General features: G+C 41.0%; 1 protein-coding gene across 6 annotated transcripts in view; it reads left to right on the top strand.

The window, feature by feature from the left end:
- Positions 1-22,015, top strand: part of LOC120757381 (uncharacterized) — a 47,539-nt gene extending 25,524 nt beyond the window's left edge. For 3 of the 6 annotated variants that reach the window (XR_005702484.2, XR_005702485.2, XR_009208198.1), the window contains 2 exons: positions 3,728-3,913; positions 9,950-11,785. Coding sequence is in view for 1 of the 6 variants with exons in the window: in XM_040074674.2 (XP_039930608.1) it covers positions 3,728-3,913; positions 4,143-4,232; positions 9,950-10,040 (367 nt within the window). In the remaining 5 variants the exon portion in view is untranslated. Of the gene's footprint in view, positions 1-3,727; positions 3,914-4,142; positions 4,233-9,949; positions 11,786-12,336; positions 13,060-15,358; positions 15,445-16,303; positions 16,425-17,003; positions 17,121-18,449; positions 18,521-18,943; positions 19,108-20,578; positions 21,102-21,389 lie in introns of those variants that run through there. The other 3 variants (XR_005702488.2, XR_005702486.2, XM_040074674.2) reach the window with 3 other exon arrangements.
- The last annotated feature ends 224 nt before the right edge of the window (positions 22,016-22,239 follow it).

Raw genomic sequence — 22,239 nt, 5'->3', positions numbered from 1 at the left:
CCTTATCACCCTACATTTACTCTTCTGTTATCTTCTCATAAAAATCTTAACAGGTGAATATTTCACGGACAGGTAAGGAAAATTGCATTAAAATAAGAACATAATTTTTAATAATTTTTATTTCACCATATTTTTGTCTTATTTATCTTAATTCCCTTCTCTTGTCATATGATGATTATTTTTGTGTAGATTTATCACATTTAGAGTGAGATATTTGAATATATTTGAAATTGGGCAACAGGAATGGCTGACTTAGTGTGTCAAAAAAAAGGGGAAATCCAGATGTGCTGAGCATATTCTTACGTGAATCTTCATATGGTTTACATGAGAATTTCTTCAGGATTTCACTCACAATAATTTAATGCATTTGGGACTTTCATGATCTGCGTGTGAAAAGGAGATTTCCAAAAGAGAGAGAGTACTTTCCTAAACTTTTGGTAAAATCTCTCATAATCTGTGCAAGGAATATAATCTTTAATTTTGCGTTTGACCCCATCAGCATCCTCTTAATGCTCTCATTTGGAAATGGAATATTCCTTCCCACGTGATATTTGTGGATAACCACAGAATTTGTTTAAGGAAGGTAATTTTCTCGAAGATGTAATTTTTAAAAATATCTGATAATTAATGGTTATTTGATGAATGGTAAGACGGTGAAGCAGGAAATTTAATTCTCATTTAGAAGTTGGATTAAACACAGGAATCCTGAGACACATTTATGGTGGTTTTCTTTGTTTGATTTTCAAGCTTTGTGCCACCCACTCATGAAGATCCATGGATTTTCAACTGATTTCCTTCAAGTATTTTTTTTCCTCAGACGTTGAAGTTGTTTTGGGAGGGAGAGATAATTGTAAACTGAATATTGTGTCCCCAGCCCCCTCCTGAACTGCGGTGTTCAATCACAAGGTGGCACTTCTGCCTCACAGATGAATTTTTTTTCCTCACTCGCTTTCAGTCCAACTCCCAAAAATCCCAAATCCCAGTCGGTGCCTCCTGGCTCAATCCCCCTTTTCCCTTTCCCTAGGAATAAACATTCCGTACATCCCTGGGAAAGGAGCTCTTAATATAACACAGATTTTAACTCAAGTGGAACCCTGGAATGAAAACAGAGTAAAACCAGAAATGGGAGTGAGGTTGTAAAGCTTCATTTTTCCTTTCACGCCCTCAACTTTCCCTAAAATGATTTAGGTCAGTGAGGTGCTGGAATTGCTCTTATTGCTAATTTTTTAATGTTGGTCGTGGATAAATTATCCCTTATTTTATCTGAATTTTATTATTTCCCATATAATTTTTATTTAAAGCTCACAACCTCTTCCCATGTCCCAGGGAGCTGCTGGGGTCAAATTGGGATATTCCAATGATTGTGTTACTTCGTTTGTGAGTCCGGGTATAAAATAACTTCTGGAATGAGCTTTCACACTTGCCTTGATTATTGAGGACCCAGATTTTGTTCCATTCTTTGCCTTGGGAATATCTTATGGCTTGAAGACATAAATTTTATGGTTTGTCCCAGGAAACACCTGAGGGAGAAGGAAAACTCTTGCTTTTCCCTCCTGTGGAAAATGCTGGATATTCTGAGTCTTTAGAAGATTTATTCCTGGGTTTGTTCAGGAGTTTGCTCTGAGTGGAGCCAGGTGGGGCTGGGCAGGTCCCTTGGGCTCTTTATGGGATTGGGAATTCCTTGGACAGGTGGAAGTTGAGCTGCAGGTGCTGCAAAAGCTGTAATAAATCCCAACTTCTGGTTTCCCTTACTTAATATTTATGCTACTCCTTTTCCTCACGTCTCTCCTCTCCCTGTTCCTATCCTAAATTCCAGTCCCTCCTGATGGAACCTGTGGATAAATCTCACCTGGATCACTGGGAGCGGATACTGACCCCAGACAATTCATAACCAAAACAATTAACAATGCTGAACCGTGCTGCATTTATTTCTTAGAGACATCCAACTCCATGAAGAGTTTACAACGGTGTTGTAGGGAAATCATAGCTCAAAAATGTCTTTGACTGGTTTTTTTTTGTTTTTTTTTTTTTTTTAATGTTTTTCAGGTACTTTTCCTTCATTTTCAGAATAAATCATGTGATTTTGAAAGAAAAACAAAGATTTGTTATTATTTCTATTTATATACAAAGTATAATTCAGATTCACCACAGCACTGGATGCAGATGAATGTTTTTCCCATACCCATTTCCTCACTTGTCTTAGCATTTTCCTTATTTTACCTGTGAATTCCTTTTTGTTTTATTGTATTTGAATGCCTTTGGCAACCAGAAATCCCTTTGCTACGGAGCTGATTCTTCAAGTAGATCAGCAAATAATCCAAATATCCAGATGGGATCCCCAGGAAGGATTGGATCTCCTTTGGATGGCAAAAAAGACCTGAGCTTTGTCTCAGCTCTTAGCAAAAAAGTAAAATTGTATTTTTAATTTTAAACGTGGCTCTGGGGTGTGGAGGCGATGTGGTAATTCTGATTTCTCATGCATCTGCTCCCTCTGCTAAATCAAAGGAATTGACACTTAAATTAGTTTAGGCCTTGCTTAAGTTCAGTTTTACCAGGTGATGTCAGGATAAACATTTGATTAGATCATGAAGAATGAAGGATCCAGACAGCAAAAGGAGCAGCCATGGAATTGATCATTTTCCTGGAGAATTTCTAGGATTATTTTCCTTCTCTGGATAAAATCCTGGCCAAGGGTGGATCTGGGCCTAAAAGGCTCCAAACTGCTTCCGCAGATTGAGGAATTTTATCCCAAATTAAAGGAGATTTAACTTAAGAATTTCTTTGCTCTGTTTTTTAATTCTGAGTAATGACTTAGAGAGTTTCAGTGCTGTGCTAAGTTGGGTTGTTGATTGTTTGGGGTATTTTAAACCTGTCATTTTGGGCCTTTTTAAGCCCTGTCCCAGGATTTGAGCAACTGCTGTGTGTGTTTTGTTATCCTTATCCAGGATTTAAATAATTACTGCGTGTGCACGGTTCAGTTATGAAACTGATGTCACAGAGAGGTGCAAATTGTGAAAATAAAAGCCGGATTCCTGTTATTTTTCTTGGGTGCCCCAAAAATATCCCCAAGTCTGAAATGTGATTCCCCTTTCTTTGTTTTCAACCCTTCATCTCTGTGTGAAATGCTGGGAAATGTTAACTGGCCTTTTTTATATACCAAAAAAAAAAAAAAGGGCAGATTTTTCAACCAGGCACTGAATTTCCATTGACTTTTACGTTACTTGGTTTTATTAGGTTTTGCTCTTTGTTTGTATTTAATGCAACATTGGATAAAGATTTACTTATTTCCTCAAAATCTTATTTTTTGCTATGGAAAGGTTGCATCCAAACCTTTATTTTTATGTCTTTTTTTTAAAGTCCTGAGTCTCCACCAACTAGAACAAAGGAATAGAATAACCAAGAACGTTTTGCTGACATCCCATGGAGTGATGGAAGGGACTTTATTTTCCTAATTCGTGTTGTCTGGCAAAATTCTTTTGTTTTCCTCATGGTTTTTCAATCTGTTTTCCTCATGGTTTTCTTGAAATGTGTATTATGTGGGATTACTGTTATTATTATTATTCCCTATTTGTTTGTCTAACATTCCTAATTTGTGTTGTCTGGCAAAATTCTTGTTCCGTTTTCTTGAAATGCGTATAATATGGGATTATGGGGGCTATTATTTTTATTATTAAAAATAATAATAATGTTTATTTGTCTAACGTATGCTTTGCTCCATGTTTTCCAGGGATAATTGTCAGCCTGGAGACACGTGGAGCAAGGAGCTGCTAAGAAACCTGATTGTGCCAGATGGTTCTAAATGCTGTGGTGGAGACTTCTGGGATTTTTTAAAATCCTTGATGATCCTTGTTTGGCTCTCAGCAAATGTTGGCGGGGAGCACGAGAGAGAACTTCTGCCACCCAGCAAATCCAGGTTAATGCCAAATTCATTTTCCATATGGAAATTCCTGTTGCCATCACACAAGGATGAGTTGGGAGGGTCATAGGCTGGGACGGAAATAGCAACAACTGAATTTTTCCTGTGGAAAAAAATGCTCATTAAAAGCTTGAGGAGGGTTAATTACTTGGGATTCTTGCCATGGAAGGTTTTGGGTTGGAAGAGACATTAAAAACCATCCCATTCCACCCCCTGCCATGGGCAGGGACACCTTCCACTATCCCAGGGGGCTCCAAGCCTGGAAAAGAGAAGCTCCTGGCCTGTGGGAGATGTACTCAGCAACCAGAAGGTCCAGGTGGGTTGAATGAGCAAATTTATTAAAATAATTTAACTTTTATCTCCAATGAAGAGGGAGAGAGGCCAGTGACAGGGGGTGGAAGGACAGGACGAGGGGGAATGGCTCCAAACTAAGAGAAATTAGGGATGGATGGGATATTGGGAAGGAATTCCTGGCTCTGAGGGTGGGGAGGCCCTGGAACAGAATTCCCAGAGAAGCTATGGCTTTCCCTGGATCCCTGGCAGTGCCCAGGGCCAGGCTGGATGGGGCTTGGAGCATCCTGGGGCAGCGAAAGGTGAGTCTGCTCTGGCAGGGGTGGCACTGGGTGTTTTTTAATGTCCCTTCCCATTCTGGATTCAGAAACACCTTGGTGGATTTTTCACCGTAATCACTCAGCTTTGATCACTTTGCCAAATCTTCCTGTAATTTCTGCCCCCCAGTCAAGGGTAAAATGATATTTTGAGGCTCATCAGGATGGTCTGGTCTGCTGGAGCAGAGCTGAGTCCTCCTGGGGGTTGTTTTGGGAGCCTCTCCCCTTTCCAGAGCTGCTTTTGGAACTTTAATCCCTTCAGCGCTGCACTTCTTCGTTTATGTGATAGGAAACCTTGCGTTTGGCGTCTCGAATTTCATAACGCGATTTCCGTCTGTGCTCAGCTGAGCCTTGCATGGGACCGAGATTCTGCTTCTCCTTCCCTGAGCAAATCAGGGCGGCAGAGCCACAGCTCGGTTTTGTTTTCCAGCCCCTTTGAACAAGTGGTTTTACTGCTACTCGAGCAGGAATTTTGGAGGATGAGGGGGTTGCTTGGCAACTAAACTGCAGTGTTTGCTCGGGTACCTGCCGGGTGGTTTCTCCCTTCCCCAGGGAGAGCAGAGAGTTCTGGTTTTTTTCATTTATCGCTCGTGCAGGACGTGCTGCTGCTCCTCCGGCCGTTCTGTCGTGTCCCGGATCCCTGAGGGCCACAGGGGCACTGGTGGGAATTCCTGCCCCTTCTCAGGGGTTTGCAAACCGGGCTTCAGTGAAATTATCGACCTTTGAGGGTGCTAAGGCAAAAACTGTGTCTGTGGCTCGTGGAGTCACAGGTTTGGGTTGGGAGGGATCTCAAATTCACCTCGTTCCACACCCTGCCAAGGGCAGGGGCGTTTTCCACTGTCCCAGATCATCCAAAGCTCCATCCAACCTGGCCTTAAATCCTTTAATTTCCTTAAATTGGAAATGGAACTTTCTAATCAGAAAAGAAAGATCTAAGCCCGTATCTCTTTAAAATTATCCTATTTTTTTAAGCTAAGCATCATTGTCATTATTTAAGGAGTTTTTAAAAAGGCTTCAGGAAGGTCTGGATGACTTTTTTTCTTTGCCTACCCACGAGGATAATGGTAAATTATAATGGGGGAAAAAAAAAAAGTCTGGTAAAATGAAGGCCTCAGGTTTACAGAAATATTAATCCTGATGGGCTGGGCAGCCAAGTGGAACAGCCTTCAGCAGCCCCTGTGTTTTATTTCATTTTTAACTGAGTCTTAAGGTGACAATCTGGCTTTTATTAACGGCAACTCCAGCTAATCTGCTATTTTTTTTTTTTAAATTTATTTTTTTTTTTTTGGAATTGAGCGAAGGCAGAATGTATCCCGAGATTAGTCATGCTCCATGATATAATGTGCACGCAAAGGGCTATGTTTTATTCATCACTGATATGCAAAGTGCATTTCCAAATAGAAACTTTCTTCCAGGCCTCCTACGGTGCCATGTCTAACACCAGTTTGTGCAAATGCTCTCTAGAGAACACCTGGTTTAAAAAAATGAGGAAAAAAAACCCCAAACCCGCTTTTCCTTTTGCTGTATTGACATCCTTGGGATACTTAGAAATTATTTATCCTGTCCAGAAGCTAAAAATGAATGAAAATTGCAAAAAAAACCAAACCCCAAACTGAAAAAAACAATGAAAAAAACCCCAAGAACCAAAACCAACCAACCAACCAACCAAACTAAAAAAAAAAACCCAAAAGACCCCAGCACATTTACTGGAAAGGACAAAGTTTTTTTCTAAACTCTGTTTGCTCCTGAAATATTTTGTGTGAAGAAATTGGCAAAATCTTTCTTATTATCAGCAATATCAGGAACTTTTAAGGGACAGAAAATACAGGAGGCCTGGAAATGTGGCATGAGGGGCTGGGTTTTTAGGGTTCTCCCAGACTTGCCCAAGCTAAAGAGCTGAGTCCTTGTCCCTTAAGTTATCTTTTCAGAGGGAAAGGAAATATATTTCCTTTTCATTTTCAGATAATGGTTTGTGAACCCTACGTGGAGAACTTTTCTATCAGAGGGGCGTGGGAAGCACAACCTGGGAATGATCCCCAGGATGAGACATTTGTCCCAAATCCGTCTCCAGCTCTCCTGGAGTCCTTTGAGGCTTTGGAAAAGGCTCTGGAGGTCTCTTTGCCTCAATTAATGATGATTTCCCTGCACATCTCTGCCTGAATCCAGAAGGGTTTCCAGATGTTCCAAATGCTCCCTCATCCTGGGGGATTAATGGGGGGGAAAAAAAAATAGGATTTTAAGTGACTGCACCGACTTAGAAAATATCTTAACAATAATCATTTTTATCTCTGCTTTTAATGAAGCACACCCAGACAAGCCACGCCCATCATGTAAAAATTGCGACAAAATGTAGAAAACACATTGAAATGCTCTTAAAATTCAAATATCGGCTGGCTCCAGGTTTTTCAAGAAAATTCTGATTTTTTTTTTTTTTTTTTTTTTTTTTTTTTTGGCCCTCCAGCTGAAGGTGATGCTTTGTCAGCCTCACCTGGGGCTCCTTCCAGCACTCCTGGCACAGTCTGGGGGCAAGGAAATAATTTCAGTAATTAACTTGATGGATGCTTCCTATTAAACCACTCCAGTCCTGGGAGCTGCTACTGGGATACCCCATGTGAGAACAGGGAAAAAAATTCCACTGAATGTTAACCAAATCCTTCTTTTCTCCAGGCTCGCCCTGCAGAGATGCAGGTTGTGGAATGAGGTTTTACAGTTTTTATTCTGTTCCAAAATGTACTTTGGTTTTGTCAGGATTGCTGATCCTTGATATAAATGTTGTTTATTGAGTGACAACAAGTATCAGAACAGAAAGTTTTCGGGTGGAGGATGGAGATTTTTAGGTTCTTTTCACAAATATGATTTATTAGCAAAGCACAGGAGTTTCTGTAGAATTTCCTGTTGCTTGTGACAGAAAATTCACAATAGAACTTTGTCTACATTGAGATATTTTCTTTGTCTCAGGGTGTAAAATCTTATGGTCCATACAGTATATTTCCATTTCCCAGCTTTATTTATTTTTTTTTAAATTTTATTTTATTTAATTTTAATTTTAAATTTTATTTTAAATTCATTTTTATTTTTAACTTTATATTTTCAATTTTTCTATTTTATTTTAATTTTTCTTATTTTTATTTATTTTCTTTATCATTTTAGTTATTTTTATTTTTATATTTTATTTTATTTTACTTTGTTCCTCAGGACCCACACTGTTGATACCTTGGCAACACTTCTGCTGTCACTGCTGCAATTTTGATCCTGGCAGCAAAAAACTGGGCAGATCTTCCTCATCTGGAGCTCCCTGATTTGATTTGCTCCAAGTTCTGACACAGAGGTGCTGACTGGCGCTGTAGAATATTCCCAGTGATCCAATCAGGGGAGGGAAGACTCTGATTATCCTGGAAAAAATAAGAATTCCCCCAGGATGGGCTAGAGATGTTGAGCTCACCTGTTTCCCCTGTGCTCCATAAGAACAAAGCCTTGAAATTCAAATTATTCTGTAAAAACAAGGGCCAAAACCATCAGCTTTTTTTTTTCTGGAAAAAGCTGGACCTGGCTTGTGTTTTAATTTTAAGGGAATTTCAGTGTGTTTTGTCCGTCTTGCCATAATTTTTACCGGTGTGATGGGAGTGACTTGTCTGGGTGTGGTTAAAATCACAGAGATAAAAAATTATTTTGGTTAAATATTTTCTATATCAGTGCAGACACCTAAAATCCTATTTTTTTTTTTCCCCCCATTAAACCCAGCTTGGTCTCTACTGCTGTTCTGTATCGCAAGAATAATCCCTGAAAATTCACATTAAATTTAACTGTGGCGTTTCCATAGAGATGATGTTTAGCATAAAAATAGCTGAAACATTTTGACACTGATTCCGAGCCTTTGGTTCATAACATCTCTCTTTTAAACTGAAGTATGGAAATAAATCCCTCATTCCAGCCACAAAAACCATGGGATGGAATATGGGAAGTTAAAAGAATTTGTCTCTGATTTAAGGTAATTAAAGGCAACTTCTCCACAAATTGGAAACGGAACTTATCTTGTTAAATCAAAGATGAGTTGAAAGGAACATTGTAATATAAATTTAACTCTGATTTAAAATAATTGACCCAAAATTCTCTGCAAATTGGAAAGTGTAACTTCGCCTGTTACATCAAGGATGAGCTAAAAGGAAAATCCCAATTTAAATTTCCTCAGATGGTTTGGGTGTTTACAGGTCTGGAGGGCAGGACAAGGGAAGAGAGAATTACAGCCGATAGAGATGTTTGTATTTTGTGTTAGAAGCCAAAAACGTTGATTTTTGGATCGCTTCCTTCATTGGCAAGGACTGCAGGAAGACTTTCAGAATAACTTGAAGTGTTCCTGGAGGTGAAGCAAAATGATCTCCCTGCTCAGGCTCCTGGGCTGAGATTTTTTGGGTTTCATCCCGGAAAAGGAGCCAGGCCTGATGGAGCTGGAGGTTGGGTGATCCCAACATCGTTCCACAGGAAATTGAGTCTGGGTTATTTGCTCCTCGTGGTGAATTTTAGCAAGGTGGAGATGGAATAAAGAGGTGAAGGAAATCCAGAGGTTGAAAATTACAAGGTAATGAATTTTTTGTTTGTTTGTTTTGTTTTAAAGAAAGAAATGAAGCTGCAGGATGAGGATAGTGATGAAAGCAAAGAGCAGTGCTCAGAGCAAAGCATCCCATGCCTGGAATCTGAGACGTGTTCAGGGCATGGAAAATCCTTCCTAGCTGTGGAACACGCATTGCTTGGACACCCAGGAAATTCCAGCAGCTCAGGGAAAACCTTGACTTTGTTGGGATCCAAGCCATGGCTTTGATTCCTGGAATGGTTTAGGTTGGAAGGGACCTTAAAGATCGTCGAATTCCAACTCGTCAAATTCAAACCTTTTCCTTAACTTCTCTTTGTTTGGGATTGTAAATTCTGCTCTGTAGGTATTTCCTGGTACATTTGAAGGAGAATAATTCAAATTAATGATGACTAATTATTATTATTCACCTATTTGTTATTTATTGGTGAACTCGATTTGGAGGAATTTTCCATCGGGGGCATGGGCAGCACAACCTGGGAATGATCTCCAGGATGAGAGAGCTTTGGAACGTCTGGAGACTTTTCTGGATTCAGGCAGAAATTGCCTAAGTACTTATATATAAGTATTTATTATTTATTAAATAATAAATTAACAAATAATATTATAATTAATAATTCAAACCTGTGGATATTAGATTTAAAAAAGAATAGAAACTCCGGTGTTGACGGGAAGGGGCACAGGTGACCACATGTGGAAGATGGACACATGGAGATTCCGGAGGTTGGGAACAGAAAGGCTGAATTAGTGAAATATTCCGTGCAAATTTTACCTGGAATCCATCATTCCCATGCACCTGGCTGGAATTTAACATGTAAATATTCAACCCATTTCCTCCAGGTGCAAATCCAGAGGGAATTCTTTCGGGCTGGACTTGGGATGGCTGCAGGAGGATGTCTCCAGTAAGAGCTGTTCCGTTTGCTCGCATTAAATGCCATATGCTCTGTCTTGGTGCCAAGGACTATTCCAAACCTTGGCACGCTGCTTCCAGGGATATTCCCTGCAGGAATAATGCCATCTCCCTCCAAACCCCACTGCTGCTGCAGAAATCGATGGATTACAGGCAATTTTGGCCCGGGAGCAACAGGAATGTTCTTCCTTCTGGGTGCCAAAGCACTTCCATGATTCAGGATGTGGGGTTTTCCATCCTTGTATTCCAAACAAAAAGTTTTGCCAGGAAAATCTGTGTTCTTCCTTTGGAGCTCTACGTTCTAATTCAAGCTCATGTCCTGCTGGGCACAAATGCCCCCCAAAACTTGAAATGAAATGATTTTGGCTTCAGGAAATGCAGATAATCAAGTGATTAGTGGGCTATGGGACTAATTAAGAGGTTTGATTTTCATTCCCAGTGAATCTCAGCACTGGTGTACCTCTGCATCCAGGAAATGAATGGAGAGTGATCCAAGAAACTTAGAAAGATAAAAATGGGATCTTCATAAGGGATCTTTGGGATCTCCCCTCTAAAACACTTCAAAGGAGAAAAGTAACGGGGCTTTGGGCTGGAAATCCTGAATTTTTAGGAACAGCTGCTGGGAATGACTGTGCCTCTTGGCTGGAGCACCCATGGGAGGTAGGAAAAGAACTTCCAGGAGTATTTCCTGAATTTTCAGAGTGATCTCCAGAAAATCTGGCAGTGCTGGTGTTTCTTTGGAGACACCCATCACTCCAGACTCCACTTTTTGGGGGATCTTCCTCTCTTCATCTCAGCTCTGCCTCAGAGAGGAACCTCGCTCTGCTTTAGGCCCCAACAGCTGATATGCAAAAAACCAAAAAAACCAAAATTTAAAAAGGTCTGAAAAAGGCGTTGGACAGCTAAATACTTGGAATAACTGCTCTGAAATGAAAATCAAACCCAAACCAGCACCTTTAAATGGATATTTATAGAGAGAACTGAAACATTTGTTTGACTGTGTTTTGTCATCCTGTAAAATGCTGTTATTTCCCACCAAAAATGATAAAATATATTTAAAAGAGCTGTTTAAGACTGCAGTGAATTCTGCTCTTGGGGTGTTTTTATTTTTTTGCTGTCTGTCCTGATTTTTCTCATTTCTGTGACTCAGAAGTGAGTTCTTTCCTCTTCTTGTAAAGAACTCAACACAGATGAGACCAATGTCTGGTTATTGCTGCTTTTGAGGCTCCAGATAATCACAGGGAACTTATTTGGGGACTGATGTGGAAGTTGTTAAGCGGCTGTGCTTGACTTCCACTGAAAATCAGCCTTAATTAAAAGATAATTATTTGAAATTGTCCTGATCCTTCGGCAACAATATTAGAAACACGGAAGGGGAAAGCAAACGGATTGATTTCAAATGAGATCCAGGTAATTAAAAGGAGGATTTGAAATGGAATTCTCTTGGAACAGCGGGTGGAAAGGCAGAGGTCAGGTAAATTTCCTGAGAAAATTTCTGGGATCCAGACTAATTCCTGTGATTTGGAATTATTGGAGCAGGGATATTGGTCCAACAGCCACTGGTTCAGTGGCCACTTTTCACCAAGCTCTGCCATAAGGAACTGATCAATAAATAATCAATTAATGTAATCAATAATTATTGCAAACCATCTTTGCAATCATTGAAAAATTGGGCAGTTACCCCTGCCCTTCCTGTGCCAAAGTCACAAAGAAGTGATTTCTGGAAGCTTATTAAAAAAACTTTGAATCTTAATTTATTATTATTAACTCTGTCACTAATAAATATAAATATATTTAAATATATATTTAAAATGGATCTAAATATACTCAGCATCTTTAAATATACTCACTATATAAATATAAAAAATATATTTTTAATGCTTAAATAGAACTTACAAAACCTGTGCTGATATCAATGACAGCTAAAAATAAAATGCAGAAAGGCTATGAAAATAAAAATTAAATTATTGGCATGTGTGTCTGTCCTCTGCCTCGTGACATTAAAAACTGATTTAGAAGCATCCAATATTCTTCTGCTTTTCTGTTAAAACCACTGTAAAAGCAAAAATAACAAAACTGTGAGGAGAACTTTAGGATGTTTTCAGGCACTTTTCCTTGCTGTAAGATTTTTGGAATGCATTTATCTTTTTCACGTTTTATATTATTATATTAATATTATTCTCATACTCATATTATTGATATTATTTCAGGTTCATGTCAGAAAAAATGTGAATATTAATATGTATATATATAGAGGCGGATGAAAAAGAATAACTTTTCCTTGTGATGACTGCAGGTAATTTGTGTTAATTTGCAGCTCCTGCCTCAGAAATTCACCTGAGCCTTTAGTGTGGCAGAGGAAAGCTGAGGGTCACTGGGATGTTCCTGCTCTTCACCTTCCTGGTGGATCCTGGAATCTGGAACCCTTGAATGTGTGCTTTGACTACAACCCAAAATTTAAGTTGGCAAAAAATAATTGAAGTAGCTTCGTTTTCTCTCCAGCTCTAAAGTACAAACAAAGGAAGGAGGGGGTGAGGGGAATCCAGAACATGAATTTTTAATTTTTCTTTTTTCCTTGCTCAGCCTGAGGGAGCTGAAGGAAAAATCCCAAGAGCTCCCAGACAAGGGATGGTGTTTCTCCTGTGGTGATCAGGGCCCTTTATGGGGAAAAATTCCTCATTTTCGGGACATGTGTCCCATTCTTTTGCAGAGCAGGATGTAAAGGCAACAACTCCCTCTGAGCTGCTACAGCAAAAAGTGACTGAGTTAAACCCCGAAACTAAAATTCTTTAGGGGTTTTCAGATGTTTTCCCTCCCCAGACACTGGCAAGTACCAAAATCCAGCGTCTCCTGTCCCTCTGGAGAGTTCTGCCTCAGCTGCTGCTTAAAGAGCACATCCATGGCATTGATTTCCATTGGGTTTGCTTCTCCTTGGAGCACTTTGGAATCTGAGGCTGAACAAATAGTACAAACAGCAATTAAGGACGTTATAAATGGATTCTCATGTAAGATCCCGGAGAAGCCTCAGGGAGAAAAAAAGGTGGGTTTGTTTTGTTTTGCTAGTTTTCGTTATGAATCTGTAATTTTAAATAACAAATTTGGTTTGTGTTAGAAAATTCTTCAGATGCTGGTGAAGGGCAATGACGAGACACAAAACCAATGGTAGTTTTCTAAACTCCTTCTAGGAGAGAGGAGGCTGGGAATTATTCATTCTGATAAATGATTAGGCAAAAAAGGACTCAGCCAGAATTATTTACACAGGGTAGAAAATTATCATTATTATAAAAATATTATTATTTTAGAATTACTAAATTATTTTATATGGAAAATATATTACTACTTTAGAAAATATAGAGAAATATAGAAATTTAGAGAGTATAGAAAATTATTTTTATAGAATAAGATAGGATAGTGTACTATAGCAAATAATATTAATGCAATGATATTGCTTTAGTTGAAAATAATAGTATTGAAGCAATGTTAATTAATTATAGTTAATAATAGTAAAGCAATGCTATTGCTTAGCAAAAGGAAACAATTACTAGAGATTGATGGGAGGGTATAAAAGCTAAAATTATTACTATAGTATAAGGTAGGAGAGTGCACGATGTCAAAGCAATTATATTAAAGTTTGCAAAAAAGAAACAATTATTAGGGATTGATGGAATTCACCCAGATTATGGACTGTGCCTCGAGGGATACCCTTGATGAGCATCCCCAAAAACCAAAAGGAGGGATCTTCACGCATTCCAAGGAGGAATATGTGAAAAGAACCCACCCCATAGAAAATTTAATGGTTTGCAGGGGTTGGCAGCCAGGCAAATGCCTCTGGATCAGTTTAGAGGCTCCTCTGCTAAATTTTGACCTGGATGTCAGGATGAGGATTTGAGACCGGGGCTCCAGAAGGGTTTCAGGATAATTTTACCTGCAAACCCAGCTCCTCTCAATCCACCCCAACAGCCTTGCAAACAGGGCACTGTTGGAGCTGCTTCACTGTCATCGAGAGGCGGGCACGTCTTCACTGAAGACTAAAAGTAAAAGTTCTTTGCATGGCTAAATCAGCCTCATGAAGGCAAAGTTGTTACAGTCCGTGCCAGTACGTAGGAAGCGTTCTGACCTAGAGTCCCCAAGTCCTAAGCAGCATCTTGTCAGTGGTAGCAGCAGCAGCGCCAGCGCCCGTAATCTGTGTCCTGTGAGCGTGCTCAAAGCCCCGTGAGCTCAATTTCACGTGAGCATCCTCGAAGCAGTGCATTTTATTCTATTTTTAGTCAATCAGTCTCATGACCTGAAGGTCGTGACTCCGATCCTCCCGCGGGGCACCACTTTATCGGGATTGTGCGAGAGAGATGGGACTGCTGAGAGATGTGTTGATTTATTGCTCTTATCTCAGCCAATTTTATTTTAGGTAAATAAAATCTACTGTTGCCTTGTTGGACCTATCTTAAGCTAAGATTGATGTACGAAATTAATGATAATTTCTTACACAAATTCTACACATACAACTCTATCTGTTCCATCTAGGAATGCTTAGCAAGGCTACAATGTGTTTGCTACATCTAGAACTTAGCTAACTTGGTAAAAGGTAAAGCCACTGAACTTTAAACTAGGTTTTAGGTCCTTTTCTTGTTAACTAATTCAGTCTCTTATTTGCTTAAGGCAGTTAAAACATTTTCTACTTATTTAAAACTAAGCTTACATTTTTACCTCATGTCTGTGTGGATTTACGTATTTCACTTTATCTGAAAGTTCTAATTCAGTCCTCACATTTCTAGGCACTCCTGGGCCTGCATAGATAGGGCCCAGAGGGATTTGTACCCCAACACTTACCCACATTCCAGGCAGAGGATCCTGCAATGGGGTGAATCCAGCAGCCTGAAAAATGTGGGTTTTTACCCTGTTCTAAAAGTCCTTTCAGCTCTGTAAGAACACAGCACTTTTAAAGAGGAAATGAGCAGGGTGAATCAATTGTGGGAACAAGAACGAGTTTCGGATTCTGCCACGATCAAAGGTGAAAACCCTGAAAAAAAAAATCAGACACCTGAACATTTCAGGTATTTCCAGATAAAGCTGCTGCCATGTGGTTTGGCCACAGCCTCGTTTCATTGTGAGCAGAACATCAATTTGTGTTTGAGGCCCATTTTCTGCACCAGGAATGTGTTTGCCACGCAGGGAATTTGTCAGATTTGCTGGGTTTTTGTGCTGCTCTGTAGTCAGAGGCTCCTGTTCCAGTTTGGGAAAGCTCCTCTCTGCATTTAATTCTGCCCACTGCCTCCACAAATTACCTTCCCTGGAAATCAAAGGGGGAAGTGAAGCAATGAATTTTCTTATTCTGTTTACAGCCTTGAGGTTTCTGGCCCTCTCTGTGACTTTTGCGCTTGCAAAGGGTTTTTTGGTGAGGAATGCAGAGCTACTGACCCAAGTGCAGGTATTCAAATGTGTACAAAAAAACCTAATCTGAACTTTCCCCCCTGGGATCCAGTGATAGCCCTGTGGGAATGGTTCAGAACTCTGCTGGGAGGTTTACACTGGGCACCAGGAAGCATTTCTTTACTGAGAGGGTGGATAAACCCCACATCAGGCTTCCCAGAAAGGCCAAGGATACCTCTGGCCTGTTGGTGTTTAAAAAGGGTTTGGAGAATGCCCTCCACAGGTTTAACTTTTGTTCAGGCAGCTGGGTTAGATCAATAAATTATTTTATATCCATAGAATACCTTTCCCATGCCTAAGAACGAAGATGAAGTGAATTGCAATTTACCATAAGCTCTAAAACTTGCAATCCCTAATTTCTGCGGTTCTTTTATCATTATTTCTGTATACTCTGATCAGGGATTGGCAGTAATCAGTTAAATTTTCATATTATTTGTGCAAGATTTGAATCCTTCCAGTACCTTAAGGATGCTTGTAAAAAGGACTTTTGAGATGGGCAAGGATTTTAAAATAAAGCGAGGCAGATTAAATGTTAGGAAGGAATTCTTTACAGAGGGTGCTCAAACAGTGGAACAGGTTGCCCAGAGAAGCTGGGAATGTCAATTAAATGATATTTAATTAGCAGATGGAAATGCATGACTGGGAGAGAAAAACCTCATGGAATGAAAGCTTTTCCCTTTTCCATCCCTGGAGTGGTTTCTGGGTCCCCATCCCTTACTCCTTTAGTGCCTTCCCTGAAGAGCTGTGTGCGAGCTCTGCTTTGTGCTCCTGCAAAACAGGGAGATTTTTAGGGATTAAAATGACCCAATAAAATTTTATTTTAGCTCAGTCTACAAACCAGAGCTTTATTTTTACAGATATTTAACCAAGGGAAAGCTCAGAGCTCTGCATTTAAGCTTCAGAGAGAGGAAAAAATGTTTCACACAAGTTCAACAAGTTACCCTGATGTTGTTTGGAGGAAAGTTCCCAGTTCAACAGGTAATTTTTTTTCTCCAAAAATAAAAATACCTTTTTAATTGCACCAATCTAGCGTGATTGCTTTTATTTTGGAGCACCATGATGATGAATCACGCTGAGATAATTTGCTTGAATAAACGGAATAATCCCTACCTATGCAAATAAAAGATGGGAAAATTGGATATATTCTGAACATGTGGTGCTCAGGCAGGAGGGAAAGACTTCCACGGATGCTGAGGACCAAGACTGGTGCTCATCATCTGCAGTTATTAGTGCTTTTAAAATTTTAATTCATATGCAAAATGGACTTGTTTTAAAAAGAATCCCCTGAGTCAAGTCTGGAATAACTTCTGAATATTTTGCAGTTGTCTTGGTTTTTTTTTCAGCTGTTGGGAATATGGGAGAGTTATTGAAGACAGCACCACTTGGAGTTGTAGCCTGTGGTGATTTTCTCCTGAAAGTTTTCATTTTGTCTATGTTTAGAGACAATTTCAGGAAATTTAAGCACAATGTGTTAATACAAATTTATAAATTTCTTTTGCCTTTTTTTTTTTTTTTTTTTTTTTTTTTTTTTTTTTTTTTTTTTTTTTTTTTTTTTAGGAGAAAGAGTTGTTGAGGATTTTGGAGGCTTGTTTTTCTTGTCACTGTGATTCTCATGGCCATAAAGATTTTGCAAAGAAGTCAAAGCAGCACCTGACTGAAGGTGATCACATCCAGGTACTTCTCCTGGTGTTCTGAACACCTTCCTCATGTGAGCAAACAGCTCCAGGCTCATCTTTGCCAGGGAGGCTCCCACAGTTTCAGAAAAGAAGGAAAAAGATGCACAAGTTCCTTGTCCAGTTTTCAGTGGAGGCAAAGGGGAATGTCCTGCTTTCAGCCGTGTTTGAATCACACCATGGCCAAGCCTTGTTTCTTATTCTTTAAAATCAGAATGATTTGGGTTTTTTGGGTTGGAGGGTGTGAGAAATGAAAGCACAGAAAATTCTCAAAACCTTGTGCCTACAGGCCCAGACTTGGAAATTAATAAAGGTTTTGATCTGAGGCCTTGGAAAAGGCTTCCAGATTTAGAGTCTGGAAGCAAGGATGTGGATTTGTTGTTTAAAGAGAAACATGTCAAAATAGGTAGTGAAAAGTTTTAGAGTAGAAAATTTTGGCTAGAGAAGCAGTCACAAAGGTAATAAGTTTTAAGGTGTAGGTCTGTAAGTTTGTGTGTCGTCACATGATTGGTTAAGGTCCACACTGCGGCAAAAACGCGTAAAACAAAATAATTAACGATTGGATTAAAGACATAAACATTCTTTGTGGCAGTAATTTATTAGCTAACAAATCTTTAAAAGGCTTTGTAACTAGAGATCTTGTGACTACTGGCTTATGCCGTGAAGACGTTCTCACCCTTCATGAAACTGTAGAAGATAAGAACAATAAATTATGCTTTAACATGACTTGCACGGTCCCAATAAAGAGGTTCCCCCTGTGAGGATTTTAAAGCCCATCCCATTTCAGTATCCCAGGTTGCTCCAAGCCCCATCCAGCCTGGCCTTGGACACTTCCAGGGATGGGTTATAGATTTTGTAGAATTTTTATAGGTATTACTCTGTGGAGCCAAAACCTTAAAGCCCTGAAGTTTCGGACTGTGGAGAAGGTTTGTGCTGTACTCAACCTGCCCAAGAGGGACGGAGCTGCTGGCAGAGCTCTCCCGGGGCTTTCCCATCTCCACTCTCCAAGGAGCTGGGAGGGAAGGCAGAGCCCAGACAAGCTCAGGTTGCCCTTGGAGGAGGCCCAGAGGTCTCTGATGGCCTGGCAGAGGAAGGAAGGAGCTCCCGGGTGGGCAGAGCCCTCCCAGCACTGCTGCTGCAGCTCCTGGGGGAGATGTGCAGAGTGGGGAGGTAGCAAAGGGCAATTCCCAGCCCGGAGCTGCTGCATCCCCCCAGCCCTTCTAGGCAGCAAGAGCCCCTTCCATGGCCCTGGGTGCCGCTGGATCCTTGTTTCCCTCTGTGCCAGCAGCAGTTTGTGTTGGACAAACACATTTCTTTTTCCTCCTGGCAGCTCCTGTGGAGGTGGAGCATCGTCACCTGTTTCCACATCACATCCCCACTGCTCTGGCTTCCTGCTCCCAGGTGATGTCCTAGGATCTTAGCTTTTCTGTTTTCCATGCATTTGTACCCCTGCAGTTCTTTAGTGTGTGACTCCAAACTCCACACACGGCGTCAGCTGCTGCTTCCCCATTTTGGTCAGACACAGCAATTCCTCTGCAGGCCTGGGGATCAAGGACACCTCACTGCCTCAGGCCCCAGAGATGGAAACTAAAGTGAGCTGGGGGAGCAAACTTGGGGTGAATGACTTCATTAGCTGAAGCTGTAATTGGGAGATGAACCCCAATGTGCAAATGGAGCAAACTGATCCAAGTGTGAAACCGTGACCCGGGGTCCATTTTGGGTGCAGCCCCTGGGGGGCTTTGTCTGCCCCAAATGGACCTGGAGGCCCTTCAATAAACAGAACTGCTTTTTATTCCCCTGATTCTGTCTGGCCTCTGGTTTTAGGTAGCCCCAAAGGCATCGCGGGCACTACTCCTTCCTCCTCCCTCCCAGTCAGCAGTGGTTTAATGTCAAACTGGATTATGGAATTGAAGAAGAACTCTTGCAGGGTGATCATCAGAAATATGAAGGCATAATTGGAAGTGAAAGATTGGAGTTCAATCTTGGAGGTAATTAATTATCATTGCATAAGCACAATGTATGTACAACTACTTAAATCACTTTATCTAAGCTGTATCATTAATATTAGAAATATTTGGGCAGCAGACAGCAAAATTGCTGTACTTAGCATAAAGTTAATGAGTTAAACTACTATTATACCTAGAAAAAAAGTTCTCAGTAGATGACAAATTATTGGTATTAAAGAGAGCGGGTATTTTTATAATTATTTTTCTTTGCACAATGGAGCAGAGTCAAGAGGTTCATAGCAGATTTTTAAAACAATAAAGAGAAAATTTAAATACTTCCCAGAAATCAGGTAAAGCTGCCATGTGGTTATGTGATAAATGAGGGCTGAAAGCAGAGCCAGCAGGAAAGATTAGATTAAAACAGCTAAGATAGAAAACACAGGAAAAGTCAAAGGTGTGGGAAAAGGGATGAGTGAGAGTTATCTGGGAAATGAAAGGGGTGGAATAGCATTCAGGAAGAATGGCAAAGATCCTCCTGGACTGGGCATGAAGCTCACACAACAGCAGTGTCACCTGTCCAGGAGGAGGGGAGGATGAAGAGCTTCAGGCTGGGACCGCTGAACAAGTTGTTTCAGCTCTCGGGAGAAATATGGATGTGGCTGGGTTATTTGGGTCTGTAAAGAGGCAGAGTCAAGAGATGGATTTGTGCACTAAAGCAGCAGTGCTCCCTTTCCCAGAGAAGGTGGATGTGGTTTAGCATTTTGGAGATGTTGGAATACCTTGACTCCAGGGTCATGGACTTGTGGGAGTGAGTCCAGAGGAGGCACCAGGATGGGCAGAGGGATTGAGCAGCTCTGCTGGGAGGAAAGGCTGGAGAATTGGGATTGTCCAGCCTGGAGTGGAGAAGGTTTCAGGGTGAACTAATTGTGGCCTGAAGGGAGCTACACGAAAGATGGAGAGAGACTTTGCACAAGAGCAGGTAATGAGAGGAAAAGAGGGAACGGCTTCAAATTGGCAGAGAGTAGGTTTGGATAAAATATTAGGAAGAAATTCTTCCCTGTGAGGTGGTGAGGCCCTGGCACAGGGTGCCCAGAGCAACTGTGGCTGCCCCTGGATCCCTGTAAGTGTTCAAAGCCAGGCTGGATGGGGCTTAGAGCGCCCTGGGGTAGTGGAAGGCTCCCCTGGACACCTGGGTAAAAAGGATCTTTAAGGATCCCTCCACCCCAAACCATTTATGATTCTAGGAAGAAAACCAGGAACCTTGCAGTTTCAGTCCCACTCCAGGGTTTGTGGATTCCTCTGGGTTCTGCCAGCGTTGCTCACTTACAGTTTTTCCCTCGAAGCCATGGAACATCCGTGTGCCTGCTCCACAGTTATGTGCTGTTGTGACGGAGCAGCAGGAGAGGCACTGAAATAAATGACTTTTTAATTTGACGTGCTCATTGTTTGAAAGCTGAGAATCGTTTTCCTCTTTATTCAGTGCTGAGCATTTTTTTTTTTCCTGGCTTTTCAGACCAAATGAATAAAGAGCTGTAACAAATATTGAAGGCTTAGAATTCATAAAGCAGTACATAAAAGTATCTCTCCCACTTTATAAATCATATTGTCCATTCGAAAGATTTTGCTTTAATGACTGGAAATAAATTGGAGGCTGAGGTGTTTTTCAAGGAGCTGTGAAGAACAAAATAGCTGTGGAAAACTCTGCAGCAGTTAAATGTACCGAGAGGAGAAGAATTGATTGAGAACCCCAAACGCACAACGCCCTCCTTCAAATCAATGAAGAAATTGCTGGAAATGTCATAATTAACGGCAAGTGAGAATAGAGCAGTTGCAGGAAAGGTGTTTCATGCAGATTGAATTATTCCAGGGACGCTCTTTCCTTCACATTCCCTTCTCCCAGTGTTGTGTTTATGGACATCAGTCAGTGGGATTGATGGCAGTGCCCAGCAGCTCTAGCTGGGGATGGTTGTGGATACAGGGATCAAACCCATCAAAGCTCCGAATAACACCATGGATTGGACTGGGAGCATCTGAAGGTTTGTTGAGCACACTTTTGGTCTCAGGGAATGTTTTTTCTGCCTGTGAAGCTCATGTGGGGATGGCAGGGGGAAGCCAAGGACAAAAATCTGTTGGGATCAGGCTGTTGACAGTTCCACTGAGTCCACCGGTTTTGTTTCAGTAAATGAACTCGCACGTTGATTTCTGCAAACAGTGGTGCGGCCTGAGCATCTGCTGGTGCTTGGGACAAGAGCTGCTCAGAGGGGTGGCATCTTCTGCCTGCTGCCTGGGACTAATTCAAAACATGCCACTTTTCTCACCTCCAGTTTCCCAACCAGGCTGCTGCTCTTGAAACCTCTTCACTGAAACCATTCCTTCTGCAAGGCGTCCCCTCACCTGTTTCCATGGCAAAGAGGGAGCACCTGCCCTCGCACCGATTCACCGATGTGTCATTTCCCCTTGGGAATTGCTACTGGAGAGAGCTGTCCCTGGAATGTGGCAGCCTCCTCTTTCTCCTGAATATCTGTGTTTGGATGGAGCATCCTCAGGGATCCTTTGATTCCAGCCTGGTTCTTGGGCCTGGCTCAACAGCTCTCCAGCCTGGTATTGAAGGAAAGGGTGCGCCAGGGAAAGGAGACAAATCAAGGCTGTGCACGCAAAGAGTACCCAAAACCACTCTGAAAGTAAAAGCTCTGCTTAAGGAGATGAGTTTTGGCTGGGTCTTTTTCTTCAAGGTCGTCTCAGGGACGTCAATAACAGCTAAATTAAGGTAGGCCGCAACTTAGCCCTCATGGTCATCAAAATTAAGTCACATCAAAGTAAATCTTCAACATAGTTTGCTTAACAGTCTTTTAGGATTTGTTCTGCTGTTTGTATTTCCACTTTTTGGCTGGCTATTTCCTTGCTTCGTTAATTTAATGAGGAATTGGTGTTTTGGGAAGTAAGGAATGTGTTGACCAAGCAGTTCTGTGCTAGTTTTTTTTTTGTGGAAGGAAATCCCAGGGCGAGAGGCAGATCCCCATATATAAGAGGAGGTTATAGAGGAAGTTAAATTGATCTCGATTTCACCGAGTCTGTTTGGGGCTGTCAGTGGGTTTTGCTTGGTTGTAACACAGTTAAATGAGGCCCAGCTCAAAATACTCTAATTGAGCCTATTAATTAACAGGAAATGGTGCC

Source organism: Hirundo rustica, chromosome 10 (assembly GCF_015227805.2).
Source record: "Hirundo rustica isolate bHirRus1 chromosome 10, bHirRus1.pri.v3, whole genome shotgun sequence".
In the NCBI taxonomy this organism is placed as follows: domain Eukaryota; kingdom Metazoa; phylum Chordata; class Aves; order Passeriformes; family Hirundinidae; genus Hirundo; species Hirundo rustica.
Note: the sequence above shows the minus strand (reverse complement) of the source record. Positions and strands in the feature narration are given on the sequence as shown.